This window comes from Dermacentor silvarum, chromosome 9 (genome assembly GCF_013339745.2).
Source record: "Dermacentor silvarum isolate Dsil-2018 chromosome 9, BIME_Dsil_1.4, whole genome shotgun sequence".
NCBI classification, from domain to species: domain Eukaryota; kingdom Metazoa; phylum Arthropoda; class Arachnida; order Ixodida; family Ixodidae; genus Dermacentor; species Dermacentor silvarum.
This window is the reverse complement of record NC_051162.1, coordinates 93,782,918-93,798,112: the sequence shown is the minus strand read 5'-3', so window position 1 is coordinate 93,798,112 and position 15,195 is coordinate 93,782,918. Positions and strand designations below refer to the sequence as shown.

Sequence of the window (15,195 nt, the reverse complement as noted above, 5' to 3'; positions counted from 1 at the left end):
CAAGCATGCTGGTAGCTTTATTGATTCCGTATTCATGGTGAAGTGTGCAGGTTAGATTTGCAGTTATATGGGCACCTAAGTATTTGTATGAGTTAACAGGTTCTAAACGAATTTAATAATATAGCAAGTCAAAAGAGTATTGGGGTTCCTTTGCACACACATAACTTTGCATTTATTAATATTTAGTTCCATTAGCCAGGTGTTACACTAATCAAGTCGTATAACCCAAATCAGATTGAAGACCATTAGTGTTGTGATTAGTAATTGTTCAACAACATATCACGCAATCATCGGCAAACAAATGAATTTGAGATGTCAACGGAGAAGCTAGGTCATTAATAGAAATTGCGAAGGAGCCCTAGTTCTGATCCTTGGTACACACCACAGCGAACCTCAGCCAGTGATGAGTCATGATTATTTGCAGTAACAAATTGATAGCGGTTAGTATGGAAACACTCAGTCTACTTCGGCAGGCCAATGTCAGTGTTAATTAAAAAGACCTGGATTGAATAGAAGCAATTTGTGGCATACCTTGTCGGACACTTTGCTGAAATCTAAGAAAAAAACAGTCATCAAAAGAAGCACGGTCTAAAATACAATATAACCTATGAGTAAAATGATATTGATTTTGTTTCATGTGACTGTGTTTTGCGAAAACCATGCGGAGCTGACGTTAAAAATTATTTTGAATCAAGGTAATTAACGAGGTTTGTAAATTATCATAATATGTTCAAGTTTGCAACTGACGCAGGTAAGCAATAGCAGACGGTAATTCAGGGATGTGTTTCTGTTACCTGACTTAAGCAACGAAACCACCTCCCGTATTTTCCATTGTGTAGGCAGAATAGGTTTGTTTATTCACTGTTTGTAAAGTGTTAGCCAGTATTACAGAACTAAAGACGCTAGTACCTTCTAAAATTTGCTATTTATTGTGACCAGGGGCTGAGTTGAATCATAAATTGCCAATGAGCTTGGCATGACAACACCATAGAAATGAATAGGTATGGGATGCTTGATGTTTTTCTGCAATAACCCCTGGACCTATTTTAATGAAATTTGTTGTATTTGAGAGAAAGTGAAATTTTAGTGTTTGTAGGAAGCTGAATGTAAGGCCTGAATTTTTTTGTTTATTTGTTAATTGGTAACTTGGCAAATTTTAAATCTTTAAAGGAAACTAGCTCAGGGGCTCCTACCTAAAAACATCAAAACACAGAAATAATTTTTCTCATTAACCACTTCACCAAATTTCATAACGTTTGTGACATTTTAAAGAAATAGTTATAATCGAGTGACTGTAGGAAGCAGATCATTTATTTATGTCTTTCATTTGTTAGCAATATTCCAGAAAAATCGCCAAATTTCAAAAACGAAACTATGAAGTTTACAAGTCAGTCAGCAATGAAAAACGATATCACAATTCTGTAAACTTTACCTAATAATACATCTAAAGCGGACAAAATTGGTGTATTATATACACCTGTGAAATGTATTGCAAATTATTGAATGTGACTTGCAAAACCCATGTAAATGGTGTAACAAGTCCACGTAAGCTGTAAATTATTAATACCAAGTTTGTCCGTTTTAGATGCTTTAACGGATTCAATTTAGAGAACTAAGATATCAATTCTTGGTGCAGAGTTACGAATTTGTAAAAATAATTTCTGCTTTTGACATGCATTTAAATAGGCGGCATCGGAATTGGGCCCGAGCTAAGCTCTTTAAGCATTTCAGGCAAGGTATCTGGTTTTCTTGCTTTCTACATGACTATAAACGGCTGGGCCTTTTAAGCGTCCGTTCCTGCGGTGAACGTCGGCGTTGCAATACCTCGTAACCGAGCGAACGAGCACAACGAAAGATGAAAGCGAACGCGGAGCGCAGCGGCATATGAAAGAAGTGCGCGCGAGGAGGACAGCGGAGGAGGAGGCTACAGTGAGAGCGAGCATGAGGCGGGAGCGGAGGGGAGACGGGCTGCGCATGCGCTGAATTTCCGGCGGCTACGGCATCTTCAGCCACGTGGGCGATCTCACCTGCTCTTCCGAGGGGGGTGGGGGCACCTTGCCGTGAGGTGGGGAGTGCTACGCTCGTCCACGGCGTCAGCTGCTGAGGTCAGCGTGTGGGACGGGGATCACTGCTTCTGCAAGGGGCGATGGCGAGCGGCTACGAGTGAGGATCGATGTGACACTCCCTTTGGTGTTGTCGCCGCTGACACTGGTGGCCCGATTTCCCCGCGACGAAGGGCCGTTCTCGTCGCTGGTGGACCGAAAGCGTGCGAAGAAATGCGTAGCGCCGCACAAAACGAACTGCGCGGCGACGATGGCCACGATATGGCGCCAGAGTAGCGCGCATCGTCTGTATGGAAACAAAGGGCTGCATGAGCTGCACGGCGGCTGCTGTGAATCGCGCCCACGCGCTGCCTCTCCCGATTAGCGAGGCGGTCGCGCCGCACTTCGCTTCGTTCGCAGTGTGCCGCACGAGACATTGTCCGCGCCAGCTACGCTACCCACAGCGTTCTCTTCCTAATATAAACCGTGTACCTATAGAATCATAATGCAAATTATTGACACGCGAAATGAAAACACGTTATAGAGCTGCGCTCGAATTTCGCATTGGGAGTATCGTAATCGTCGGTGATTTTTTTTTCCACTGAAATTTAGGTGGCGTCAGCGATAGCCGTCTCGAGCACGTTTTTTCCCCCCGATTTCATTGCGCAGCTTCAGTAGGCCTATATTCTTTAACTTGTGATGCACTATTTCTCGGACAAATACAAGCAATGAGAGGAGTCGCTAGTCTTCATCACATTGCCTGCTATTTATGAAATGGAGTGTAGAAATCAAGAGGCAATTCAAGAGGCTGTAGGCAATTCAGTGTGGAAATCTGTAGGAAATCAAGAGGCTGTAGGCAATTCAGTGTGTGGCAGCATCCTGTGGGCCCATTACAATGTCATTTGTAGCAGACAGATTAACAAAGCAAGAATTAAGTTGAAGTTCCAAGAATGGAAAGGATAGACTGAGATTAGGGAATTGTATGGTTTACTTATGTTAAATAAACTTTCAAACTGCGGAACGGTTTTTGAATCTCCAGATCCATAGATAACAGGTTTCGAAATGAAGACGCGATTAACCTTGCCCTAAACATCTTGGGTGTTTAAGGTAGTACTCGGTAGGGAAAAGGCAAGCGAATCTTCGGTGAACAATATCAAAGAGACCGCTGGAGGATTTGTTATGGTAGGCATAGGGTTGAAAAGAATGTAACATTATTTATGGCTGTCATATATTTTGAGATTCAATGGTTTGCTAACACGAACCATAGATTTTAAGCGGCGAGTATAAGCTCGGTAGAAAATTAAGTGTAGCTAATTGGCGGCGTCTTTCCAAAAGGGCAATGTACCCTCTTTCCAAAAAGGCAATGTACAATATCCATCAATCCTTCTTCTCCGTCCGTCTATCTATCTATCTATCTATCTATCTATATATCTATTTACTATCTATCTATCTGTAAGGAGGAGCGAGAGAGACACATATTCATTACAGTCATGACTTCGTTGAGCGGTAATTTTTTCCCGATATTTTTCACCTTTTTTGACGTTTTTGTCACCGTGCTCAGTCCTGCACCCTTTTGCCTCAGGCTTGTCCTGGCTTGCCACCTGGCGACGGAATTCGTAGCTGCACCTGACGGCTTCACAGCTCTACGAATTCGGCCGAAAGATTAGAAGGAGGTGGGGGGGGGGGGGGGGAAGGGGGGCGTTCTATTTTGTTTTCGCTGAGACTAATGACCCGTCTCACCGAGAGACGCGCTTGCTTACCGCACGGGTAGGCCGGCAGGCGGCGCGCAAAGCGTGCGCTTTTGACGCTCGAGCGCGAATTTGGGGCCGTGATTATGATCGATGATCGGCCGTCGCGGCCGCGCGTTTAACCGGTCGCTCTGCAGAACGATGAGAGAAGACGCCGCCGCGCGCTTGTTCGGACTGAAAACGCGGCGCGCCAATGAAGACGGACGAGATTGAAAAACTCGATAGTGCCGGCCGCTTTGTTATTGATATTTGTGTGTGCGTGCGTGTGTGTGTGCGTGCGTGCGTGTGTGCGTGTGTGGTGTGTGTGTGTGGGTGTGTGTGTGTGTGTGTGTGTGTGTGTGTGTGTGTGTGGTGTGTGTGTGTGTGTGGTGTGTGTGTGTGTGTGTGTGTGTGTGTGTGTGTGTGGTGTGTGTGTGTGTGTGCGTGCGTGTGTGATGGAATTTTGGTACATGTTTCTCATTGCTAAACGTCGGAGTTTAAAAAAAAATTATTTCGAAGCATTCAGCATTCGTTACGGGCCATTTGTAAACGCTGTTCTTACTATTACTTTGAGCTATAAGCTTGAGGCCGCGTGGCACGGTACAATCTGCGCCGATATGAAACTAAAGATTTTAGGCGTGTGTTTTAATAAGCGACAGTTCTCAGCGCTGTTAAGTCGTGACCTCAGTCATTGCTATCTTGTGCTCGTCTTGGGCAATCTCGCTCATGCAATTTTCTTCCTCGTCGCTGGAACAACGATAAGATTACGATGCTTAATTGCAAATTCAGCGTCTCCATTCGTATTGCCGCATCGCGTGCGCCCAGATCGCAGCTCAAAAATAAGAGGGGGAGGGGGTTTCAAAAGGTACTGTAGAGACATGAAGTACTGACAAGTGTTAACTGGAACACCAACGCATTTCGTCACGGAAATTGAGAACTTATATCCCGAAATTTCATTCATGCCAGGCTTCAATTCCACATTTTGAACATGCGCCCTATAAAGTGAGCAGACTACGAAGATGATTGGAAAGTTGTCAATTATATAGCTGACACCAGACAGCGATTCACCGTGCAAGTAATGACCTCCGGCCCCTCAAGCGACCCAGCTGATGTGATGGGATTGCGCTAAGGCTACACGCGAAAGCGAATACCTGGTGTATAGATGTAAGAATACCAGCCGTCCCAACTAAAACGGACCAGGTTTTAAAGAAAACTGGATTAGTTTATGATATTGGTAACCTTCTGGAGAAGCCTCCCGCGTTCTTGTGTGCTTATGAATAGACCTAATCAGTGCGAATAATGTACAACATTCTAATTGATGTATTTACGGCCGCAATTAATATCAATGAAATGTTTATAGAAAAAGGTTTAAAAATATCGCTCTCAGCTGTTCGCGACGCATTACCGTTTGCGCAGCGGCTTTAAGCAGAGCTGCACATCCAGTAACCCGTCGCAAACAACCGAGCGATGCTTTCAAATTTAATCTACGAACCAGATAACGACGTTGTGGCTGTTAGGTGACTAATTAATGAGTATGTTAATTATTCAGTACTAACTATTAACAAGAGCACAAAAAATGATGGATGCTTCCCCAGGAGGTGTCTAAGAACATACATCTGAATCCGCACAGAAGGCTTTGTTTCGTTAAAAAAAAAAAAAAAAAAAAAAAAAAAAACCTGGTCCCTGGTCTACGCTAACTGGGACACCCTTCATATAACGCAGCTGCCTGCGTACATCTTTTTTTTTTTTCTTTTCTTTTTTTTTTTTTTTTTTTGACCGCGCCTTGCGTGCATGTCCGACGTATCCTCGAGGGCTGACCCTCCGCGATGACTCACCGGCTTTCGGCGTTTTCGCTGGCGAGTTCAAGGTCGCAGCGCCGACTGCCTCCCTGCTGGCGGCCGCATTCCTATAGAAGCGGGCGTGCAGTGAGGTTGGGGTGAAATTCAAGAGGAGGGAATGTCAAGGTGTCATTGGTGGTCTTGAATCAATCCTGCCAGGCGTGGCTTTGTCACGTGATACGCAGTCACGTGTTATATCGTCAAAGTAGTACTGCCGCGCATTGCGATACCGGAGCAGAACACGCCTAAAACCACAAGCTTGGTGTTCGTTCATTGTTATTAGTAGTAGCAGTAGTTGTAGGTGTAGTTGCGGCGGCAGCCGTATTCGTAATATAGTGGCCGCTGCAGCAGTATAATAGTAGGGGTAGTTTGTAGAATTTATCGCTAAAGTGACTCTTTCGACGCCGCGCCAAATCTTGGAATCATCCCGAAGTACCCCTAAACAATGATCGCATCGAAGCTCTAATTTTGCAATATTCATATAAACTGTGCTATACTACGTTCAAATTTCTGTAATATGGGTCGTAGTGCGTGGAGGCATTCTTGCTTAATGGGTACTCGACAACACTTTGTCTGCGTAATCTTTTTTTTTTTTGTCTGTGTGTCCGTGTTTTTTAAGTGCACTATGCTTTTAACTAAGTTGTTAAGCAGGTAACTAAGGTCCTCACTGCCATAACCTCCCCCCCCCCCTTTCTTTCTTTTTTTCTTAGTATCTGCTTAACTATACAAACAGTGCAGTATATATTGAGAAAATGACCAAATCACGACATCGAAAACACAAGCAGTGTCGCCGATATGATTAAAAAAAAAAGAAAATAAGGCACCCTATGCTTCGGCCCCCCCACTATACTCCCCCTTGTTTTCTTGCGCGTCGCGCTGTGTGGAAGAACGCCCTGCGTCATCAGGTTAGGCACGTGGTCTCCGGCCTTTTGTATAGCCGCGCCGAGTCGGAGTGCGCCTTTACGACTTTCTTTCTTCCGTTCTGTCTTTCTTTCTTTCTTCGGCTTTCGCTTCTTTCAATTTCCCAGTCCGAGGCGGTGGAACATACATCAACGACGTGTCGAGCTTGGGACAGGCATTATTGAGTGGCCCGGCCGCCCTTCATCTGTATAGGCGAGAGAACAGGGGGGTATATATAGTCTATAGCGCGTCGCATCCTCTGCGCGGACGACATCCACGCGCGGTGACCTATAAAGGAATGAAAAATAAAAACGAAAACGCTGAAAAGGACAGGAAGGCGCTATACAAGAGGAAGATGAAGGCATTCCGTGGCGGCCAATCTTTGGAACGCCAGACGCTCGTATAGCTAAATGCCAAGACTATCCACTTGACTGCGTCCTATAGCTATTCGTTTAAAGGGACGTTAGAGACGAGTACTTAGTGTAGCTTGAATGGTAAATTACACTTCTGGAATATCGAAATGTGCAAACTTACCGAGAGCACGGAGGCTTAGTTTAACCAAAGACGACAAAAAAAAAAAAAGGAAGAACGGCTGGTGGCGACGCCACCTTCGATTTCCCGCACTATATAGTTACCGGTGACGTCATGCATCTTGACAGTGTCTGCGAGCTAGGTGTCCATTTGACTGATTGTCGACAAAGCAGGAATTTTATTGCATTCTGACTGCGCGAGAGATTAAACCATGCGCAAGTCCTGAGAACATTGTTTTAACATGGAAACGGCCGCCAATACGAGAAAAATACCACTTTTGAAATTCTTGACGTCACACTGACGTGCCAACGCCGCTGTTTCGGCGCGAAATCCACGAAAGCGATCTTTCGAGTTTACTGCTAGAGAATCAGCCTTGTCGAATACACGGAGTTTTAAATATGGCGCTTCGCAGAGTCTCAGTCGGTTTGGCTTCGTTCGCGCGCTAATTGCCCGTGACGTCGTAGGTCAAAGATCGTCTGCTATGGTCTAGTTTATAGTTTACTGGTTAAAAAAAAAAAAAAAAAACAAGGGCTACAAACACTGCCCTCTAAACGAACCAAACATTCAATGTAAAGCTAGTTTCGAGAAGGTTTATTGCGCCAAGACGTCACACTGTGATCCATAAGTTAAGCAGGGAACTGAGGTATAAGAATGGGAGAGGCGGGGGAGAGGTTTGGCTTTTAAATCTTAGAATAATCAAACCCATTTTCCGCCATTGCAAGGCAAGTGGGGTTTTGAGAGAATAATTTGCCAATATAAATGTAATTAATGTTTATCTTGAGTCCATTTTACTGACACACGTACTCGATAGTGACTTCTGCAGGCATTAGCCTTTAGTGTCCCTGGAGTCCTGACTAAACGCCCTTCAAACGTTCCTTCGGGTGCGCTTCAGTTAATCTTTAGTAAATGGCACCTTAGTTTGTATGGCGTTAGTCTTTGGTGTACCTAAAGAACTACCACGTGATATTTTTAGCAATGGCTATAGTTAGGGACACCTTAGTTGGTGTGCCGTTAGTTTTTAGTGCCCTATAGCGCCACCAGGGTACCCAATTGCGTCTCTGAAGAGTAACTAAAATGTCCGTCTAGGGACACTTTGGTTTATTGCATGGGGAATGACACTTCAGTTAGTATGGCATTAGTGATTAGTGGCCCTAGAGAGAAGCTAAGGGCTACTAGTGTCCGTGAAGGCTAACTGAAGTGTCCATTTCATGGCACGTTAGCGACATTTTATTTAGTCTGTAGTTTGTTTACTAAAGGACACTTTGATTAGTATGGCGCTAGCCTATATAGTGGTTCTTTGTCAATGCTGAAAACTCTATCATCAAACGACACTTTCGAGCAAGCCTTCCGAGTACGCGTGTCAGAATCCAAGATTATGTTTGGCAGTACTCGCCATTCTTAATTGTAACTTGTACTGAAATCCTTTTTTTTTTAAATACAATAAAGGCCTAAGAGTGCATTGCATGCATAGTCTTCTCGCCACAACAAACTTGCAATGAAGGGTCAGCTTCGAGGTGGATAATATAATGAGCTCACAAGGGGTAACCGCTCGAAGCCAGAAGGACGTCGTTTAATCAAATCCCTGCACCGACTTTCATTCCAATCCTGACCAACCAGCCATATACTGACGGCGCATGCAGACTCTAGTGGCGGATTCCCTTTTAGTGTTATTAGCATGAGGCAGTATGAGTTAAAGCACGCCCTCCGAGATAATAGAAGAAAAAAAATGCACCCACGCCTTAATAATGGCTATTGCGTCATCGAAGCCGACCGCGTGTCGCAAGAAAAGACAATGCTTTCAGAGGCCCACCTCGCCTCGCCTTATTGTTAGATCTGCTTTAAATAAAAATCCCGCTGCGTACCCCTGCACAGTGGACTTGCAGACAGTGAGCTTAGACACTTTCCCTAAGACACCTCGCTCAGACGATCGAGGTCCACCTTGAGCCCTTATTGCCGGAAAGGTTCCCAGTAAGAAGCAAATGAAGATATTCACGTCAGCCTAAGCTTTGTTGCAACAACACACAAAAAAAAAAGATGGTTTCTCTAATGAGGGCTAGCTGAAACGCGTCGAAAAAAAGGTTCCCTAATGACCGAAGCTCGTATTCAGCCCCGTACAGGAAGAGGTCGCCGTCCGCATTTTACAAAAAAAAAAAAAAAAAAGGCGGGAAAGAAACACATTGGCTTCCTAATGAACGAAAACGTCGCCCGAGGTAACAAGTCGCTGGCAGCTGCGGGCCGAAAAGTGTCAAGTCAAGCCCCCACCTCGCAATCCTGCCCTCTGGTGTTGACCTTCGGCGCGCGTCGACCGGCGCTCCGTCTGGCGGCACTACCGGCGTGTGTGGGGGGCATGGCGTTGTTTGTGTAAGGCAGGATGGCAGCGGAGCGGATTTGGATTACAGTGGCAGTAACAGTAGTAGTGGGGGTGGTGCTTTCTGACGAGTGAACGTCGTCGTTTGCGCACTCGCCCCCTCCCCGCCCCGCTACCTCCCACCTGACCCATGCTCTCCCTAGGGGCTCTACAGGCTGTGCCGTCGTGTGGGGCTGGAACTGTACTGCGTGCAAGCCGAAACGTCGGCGTTGTGTGAACATGCGTGTTCAGTGTGGGTTTGTGTGTATATGTAGGCATTGTCCTCGTATGCGTTCCCTTATACGAGCGTGTGTTTGTGTATCTGCCTGCGTTTGTTTGCGTCTGCAGCTTGTGCTTGAGCTTCTGTCTTCTTCTATCGATCTCCAGTTTCTTAAGGTTAGAGCTGTATGAGTCAATGTGTTGATACAATAATAACTTTAGGTAAGGAGCAACTTGCGCATCTGTGTGTGCGTGTAATTAACGCAGTTTTGTTGGTTAACCTTTAATTGGTATTCGGTAGCTAATTGCATTCCGCCGCTATTCGGTAGGTAATTGCAAGCCGGTTCCCGTTGTTGTTATTTAGCTAAACATTTCATAAAGGACCTCTCGCGAGAGCTTATGAAGATAATTATTTCACGTTCATAGTAAACTGGCTCACACAAAAATAGTGTCTATGACGTAGACCTTGCCACCATGTTGATCTTGTCAACTCTGATTGGTTGAGGGTTGAGCTAGCTACGTCTTCTCTGATTGGCTCTAAACCCCAAGATGGCGGAAATCGACAACGTGGCGGAATTCGACAGCGTCCGAAGTAGCACCGCGTGTTTACTTTTGTACTTTGTGCTACATTTGTTGTGGCTGCCTAATTTCCTGTTCCATGAATTGTGGAACCTGCCGTACTCGCTCACTCAGAGTACGCGGAAAAATCGTGACAGCGCAGTTCTGTCGACACACATACACGTAAAGCGAACAAGGCGAATGTATCGCTTGCTAGAAGGTGGAGGCTTGGTCAGCAGTGGGTGAACTACAAGGGAAGCCGGCTGCCTAAAGCCAACGTTCCGACAAGGGTACATTGTCTTCGTGAGCACTTTTGCTTGTTAGCGCTCAGGACGACAAGTCCGCTTGCCGAAACGTGTGCTTCAGGCTGAGGGCAAGTCCACTCGTCGACACGTTGACTGAAGAAAAAGTCCCTTTGTAATCATCGGCTCCAGGCTGAGGCTGGGCTTGTGCGTCAGCTATGGCGAAGACAAGTTATGTTTGTCGAAACGTAGGCTCCGGGCTGAGGTGCCTACGTTTGACGATCTACCTTGATGACACGTTGGCTCTGTGCGGAAGAAAAATCAATATCGGCTTCGGGCTGAAGCTTGGCTTCGTTAGCTGTGACGAAGATAAGTCCGCTTGTTGAAAATTAGGCTCCGCCCCGAGGTATATATAGAAGTTCTCTTGTCGAAGCGTTGGCTGCAGTCTGAGACCCGTCGTTGTCAGCCCTCTGCGACGACAAGGCCCGGGTTGAAGCACTTGCTACAGTCGAGTCTCGTCTGCGTCATCTCTGACGAACACAAGTCTCCTTGTCGAAGCGTAACGTCCAGGCTGAGTCCGCGGTCTTCGTCAGCGCTGACGAGGACAAGCTCCTTTGTCTGAACGTTGCCTCCTGCTGTGAGGTTTCCCTTGGTTCATCCGCGGTCGTTCGGGACATTCGTATAGTTTTTGCGCAGGCACGCGGTCATTCCCGCTGTTCATTTCACGCAGTCGGCGCACTTCTAGACTCCATTAACGTGTTGTCGCCACCGACTAGCCCCGGTGGGTGAAAAGAAGTACAAAAATAACGCGAGCTCCTTTTTCTTTTTTTTCCCCCGTCTCCTATTTTGCTGCTGTTTCAGGGAGAAAGAGCAGGACTTGGAGCGGCGCTTCGAGATGCTCAACGAGGAACTCCGGGGCGTGCTCCAGCTCCAAGGCGAGTAACTCTTTTTTGTGTGTGTGTGTATGCCTGCACGTGTGTGCGCGGGGCGCCGCTATAAGCCGCTTATGGCCTCTGCTGCTGAGACCCACGGCGGAATCAATGGGCCCTAGCGGGGTATGGGAAAAGAGAAGAGCATATACAGGGTGTACCGCTGGAAACGGGAACTAGAAAGGGTAGGGGGGGGGGGGGGGAGGTTGGGTGGCCTGACTTGCGTGTAGCGAGCGAACGAACGCTCTGCCGGAGCTCGCTAATGGAACCTCGTTGCTGGCTGGCTCCCTGAGCGTTTCTCTATTCCTTTTCTTTCTTTCTTTTTTTTATCGGCGATTTCTGCTGGCTTGCTACGTCGGCTGCAGACTGGCAGAAGACGGACGCCCAGCGTAGCCGGGAGGCCCTGCTGCTCGAGGAGCTGGTGGCGCTGGTCGACAAGCGGGACGAGCTGGTGCAGCACTTGGACTCCCAAGAGAAGGCGTACGTAACCCTGTAGAGACGAGGCTGTTGCGTGCTGCTTTCCAGCCATCAAATCGTCCGCACGAACGCATAGATAGATAGATAGATAGATAGATAGATAGATAGATAGATAGATAGATAGATAGATAGATAGATAGATAGATAGATAGATAGATAGATAGATAGATAGATAGATAGATAGATAGATAGTGATGGCAATATGATGTGGAAGTTTGTATTTCGTATCAGTGAGGCAGTAGGGCTCATTGTTAGAGTGAAAACTAATTATTACTTGAGGCAACATGTCATAAACATTTCTTCTTTGTTCGGAAAGCAGGTGTTAAAATTAGCCCTGTAATTCCCACCGCATAACTTTTGCCACGCCGAGTTTGATGCCTCAAAATTCTTACCTAAGTGCAGGAAACTGAACGCATAACCTGCAGTATCGTTTTCGATACGATGGGACGAAATTTTCACAGTTCTGGACAGTTCAGCAAGCCAGTTAATAGTTCATTACTATATTCATTACTTTACTAAATAAATCTTTCACAAAATAACATTTCATTTTTTGTTTTCGTCTAACAAATGTACTTCCCGTGGCTAGACATAACGGTCTATACGAGGTCCGATTTTCATGGATGTAGAACTGTGGGATTTGCAGCGTTAAAGTGACACTGACGGGGAATATTATAGGAATGGTAGTAGTAAATCACACTCCTGCGATAGCAGAGCGCCCCACCCTTGCCGCGAGCTGGGGCTTGATAAGACACAAGAAACGAAAGACTGACGGCTATGCCTTTCTGGACCTTTGCGCACCAGTCACGGGACCTCCTGCATTTCGAAGGCTCGGCACCTAGATAATTCTTTCGTGTCAGTAAAGAAAGAATACGTTGCACTTTAAAGGTGCTATATACTCAACCCAGCAAATTTGCGCCAAAATTGACCGAAATACGACAAGACACTTCGAAATCCGTGACGTCACAGGGACGTATACCGGCGCCGAGGCTTCACCGCGCGAAATTCAAACAATAAAAGTCCGGCGTTCATTTTTTCCTGCATCTATGATGTTTTACCTGCAATAGAAAGTTCCTAATTCAGTACTGACGTGACATTGTCTTCTCATTTTTGCGTTAAGTTAAAATCGTGGACCTTGAATCTATAGAAAAAAGTGCTGACAGGCCTCAGAGCTCCTTAAATTGCTTACTGTAATAGCTTCCCTACGAATCAGTATCGGTTTCGTTTCCCAGGAGGTCTATGGCATCTATGCATCGTGACGTCATGGCGCAGGAGGTGGTCACGTGCGAGCAGGATATCGCGACATCTTTGTCACTCGTGGTTCAGCCAACACCACTTAGATAGCACAAGGCCTACGCACTCCGATCGTGACGTAATGCTACCTGGCCCGCCTGCCATGGAATCTGATGGGGATGCTCCCGCGTAAGCAACAGTGATTTTGACGTCACCGTTTTCGTCACGCCAGCCTTGGCAATGAAAATGTAGGGTCAGGTAGCATGACGTCATAGATCGGAGTGCGTAGGCCTGTGCTATCTAGGTGGCGTTGGTCCAGCACACTCAGTCGTCTCCTATAGCGAAATTCGGGAACGTTTAATGCGCCAAAACGTTCCAGATACGGCAGCGTTCCTTGAAATCTGTGACGTCATACTGACGTACGAGCACCGACGTTACGGCGAGAAATTCAAGAGTGAACCTAAAGGCTTGGTTAATTTTTTTTCCGAGTAATTAAGCCTATTCTGCCAACTGAATTAAAAAGCTTTGAAGGAATAAATTTCTAAACTATTTTGCGGTTGCTCTTTAATGTCCCTTTAAGTGGAATAAAGCTCAATGCCTAGTTGCGCTCCGTTATTTAATCGTTATTTATAGCAGCAGCAGCTTTTTCTTTTTAATGTCCAGCGCAGGATTCCCTTCTTGCGTTCTGCCGACTACTACTATTGCCTGCAAGTGTCCTAACTTCATCAAAACTCCTAATTAACTGCCGTCATCGACTGCGTCTCCCTTCCCGTGGCGCCTATTCTGGAACTCTAATAGACCACCGGTTGTCGGCTCTAGGCATTGCAACTCCATTAATTTCTCTTAATATCGACGAGCGTATCGGCTAGCATCGTTTCCTCTTTAATCCACACCGATGTCTCTCTGTCGCTTAGCGTTCGCCTATCATTCTTCGTTCCGTCGCTCGTTATACGGTCCCAAGCTTTTTCTCAAGCTTCGTCGTTAACCTTAAAATTTCTTCCCCATGTATGTTAGCACATATGGTGATGTATCTCTCTCTCTCTCTCTCTCTCTCTCTCTCTCTCTCTCTCTGTGTGTGTGTTCTATGTGTCCAAGTGCTTATGACAGGCCTGTGCGTAGTCATCTCCATCTCCGTCCCTTTGACCCCCCTTTTCCTACGTCTGCAGCATTGAGGAGGACGAGATGATGGCACTGGCCACCAGACGGCAGCGGCTTCCTCCGGAGCGCAACAACTGCCGACTCCAGTGACCTCCGGTGACGACGAAGAAACGAGAGATGCACGAAGAGAGGAAGAGGAGGATTAGACAGATGAAGGAAGAGACGCGAGCAGCATGGCTTGCAGCAACCGCTTGCTTTTACCTTTTTTGCCCGCCAGGCGGCGCGCCATACAACAATAAACCGTCAGCAGCCAATTAGAAGGGGCGTGAAACCCGAGCCCTCCGGGCGGGGGGGCCATGCGCCGCCTTTCCTTGCCGCGTCGTCGTGGCGTTAATTGGGGAGGCGGCGGCGGCCGAGGGCGTGAGAGAAGGGTGAGGAGGGTGCAGCGTGCGCCCGCTAGCCGCCGTGGCCTACTCTTTGCGGCGGCAGGCCTCACATCTGTTGGCGGGTGCCCTTGCTTTGCCGAGGCGGCGGTGGAGGACGCTACGCGCGCGTGTGCTGTAGGAACTCGCCGTACTAAAAACCGTGCAGCGGAGGAGCGGCGGCGCAGTCGCGGTGCCAGGTGTGGCCAGGCCTTGTCGGCAGTGCGCGTCGAAAAATAGGGCCGACTTGTGTTGGCCACCGCTTTTAACGCGATAGCGTTAAGGGCCCCCGTGTCGCGGAAAATCGGGCGTCGGTGTCGGCGTAAGCGCCGGTGTCTGTGGCGGAGAAAATCATAACGAACCACCCTGACCACGCAGGCCCTCCGCGTGGCGCAGAGGCGTTAGGGGAAAAAAAAAAAAAGAATTTCTCAAGGTAAAATACGTCAGAAGAATTGTAAAGTACGACTTAACTACAACCTACAGACGTGATAGTCTCGTATTGTAATTTCAATGTACGAGAAAACATAATTCTGTTACGAGGAAACTCAAACACAAACCCCTTTTCCAGCATTTCTACCATACCAACAAAGGCGCGCCCGGGTAGTTTACTTACGTAAACACCATCCAGAAGGCGC

At 46.9% G+C, this 15,195-nt stretch overlaps 1 protein-coding gene across 1 annotated transcript in view; it reads left to right on the top strand.

The window, feature by feature from the left end:
* The window catches only part of LOC119463355 (EH domain-binding protein 1-like), a 75,917-nt gene extending 61,465 nt beyond the window's left edge, over window positions 1–14,452 (top strand). Inside the window, exons 17-19 of the mRNA XM_049656054.1 lie at window positions 11,266–11,339; window positions 11,699–11,813; window positions 14,207–14,452. Coding sequence (XP_049512011.1) covers window positions 11,266–11,339; window positions 11,699–11,813; window positions 14,207–14,288 — 271 coding nt within the window. The 3' untranslated portion in view covers window positions 14,289–14,452. The remainder of the gene's footprint in view (window positions 1–11,265; window positions 11,340–11,698; window positions 11,814–14,206) is intronic.
* The last annotated feature ends 743 nt before the right edge of the window (window positions 14,453–15,195 follow it).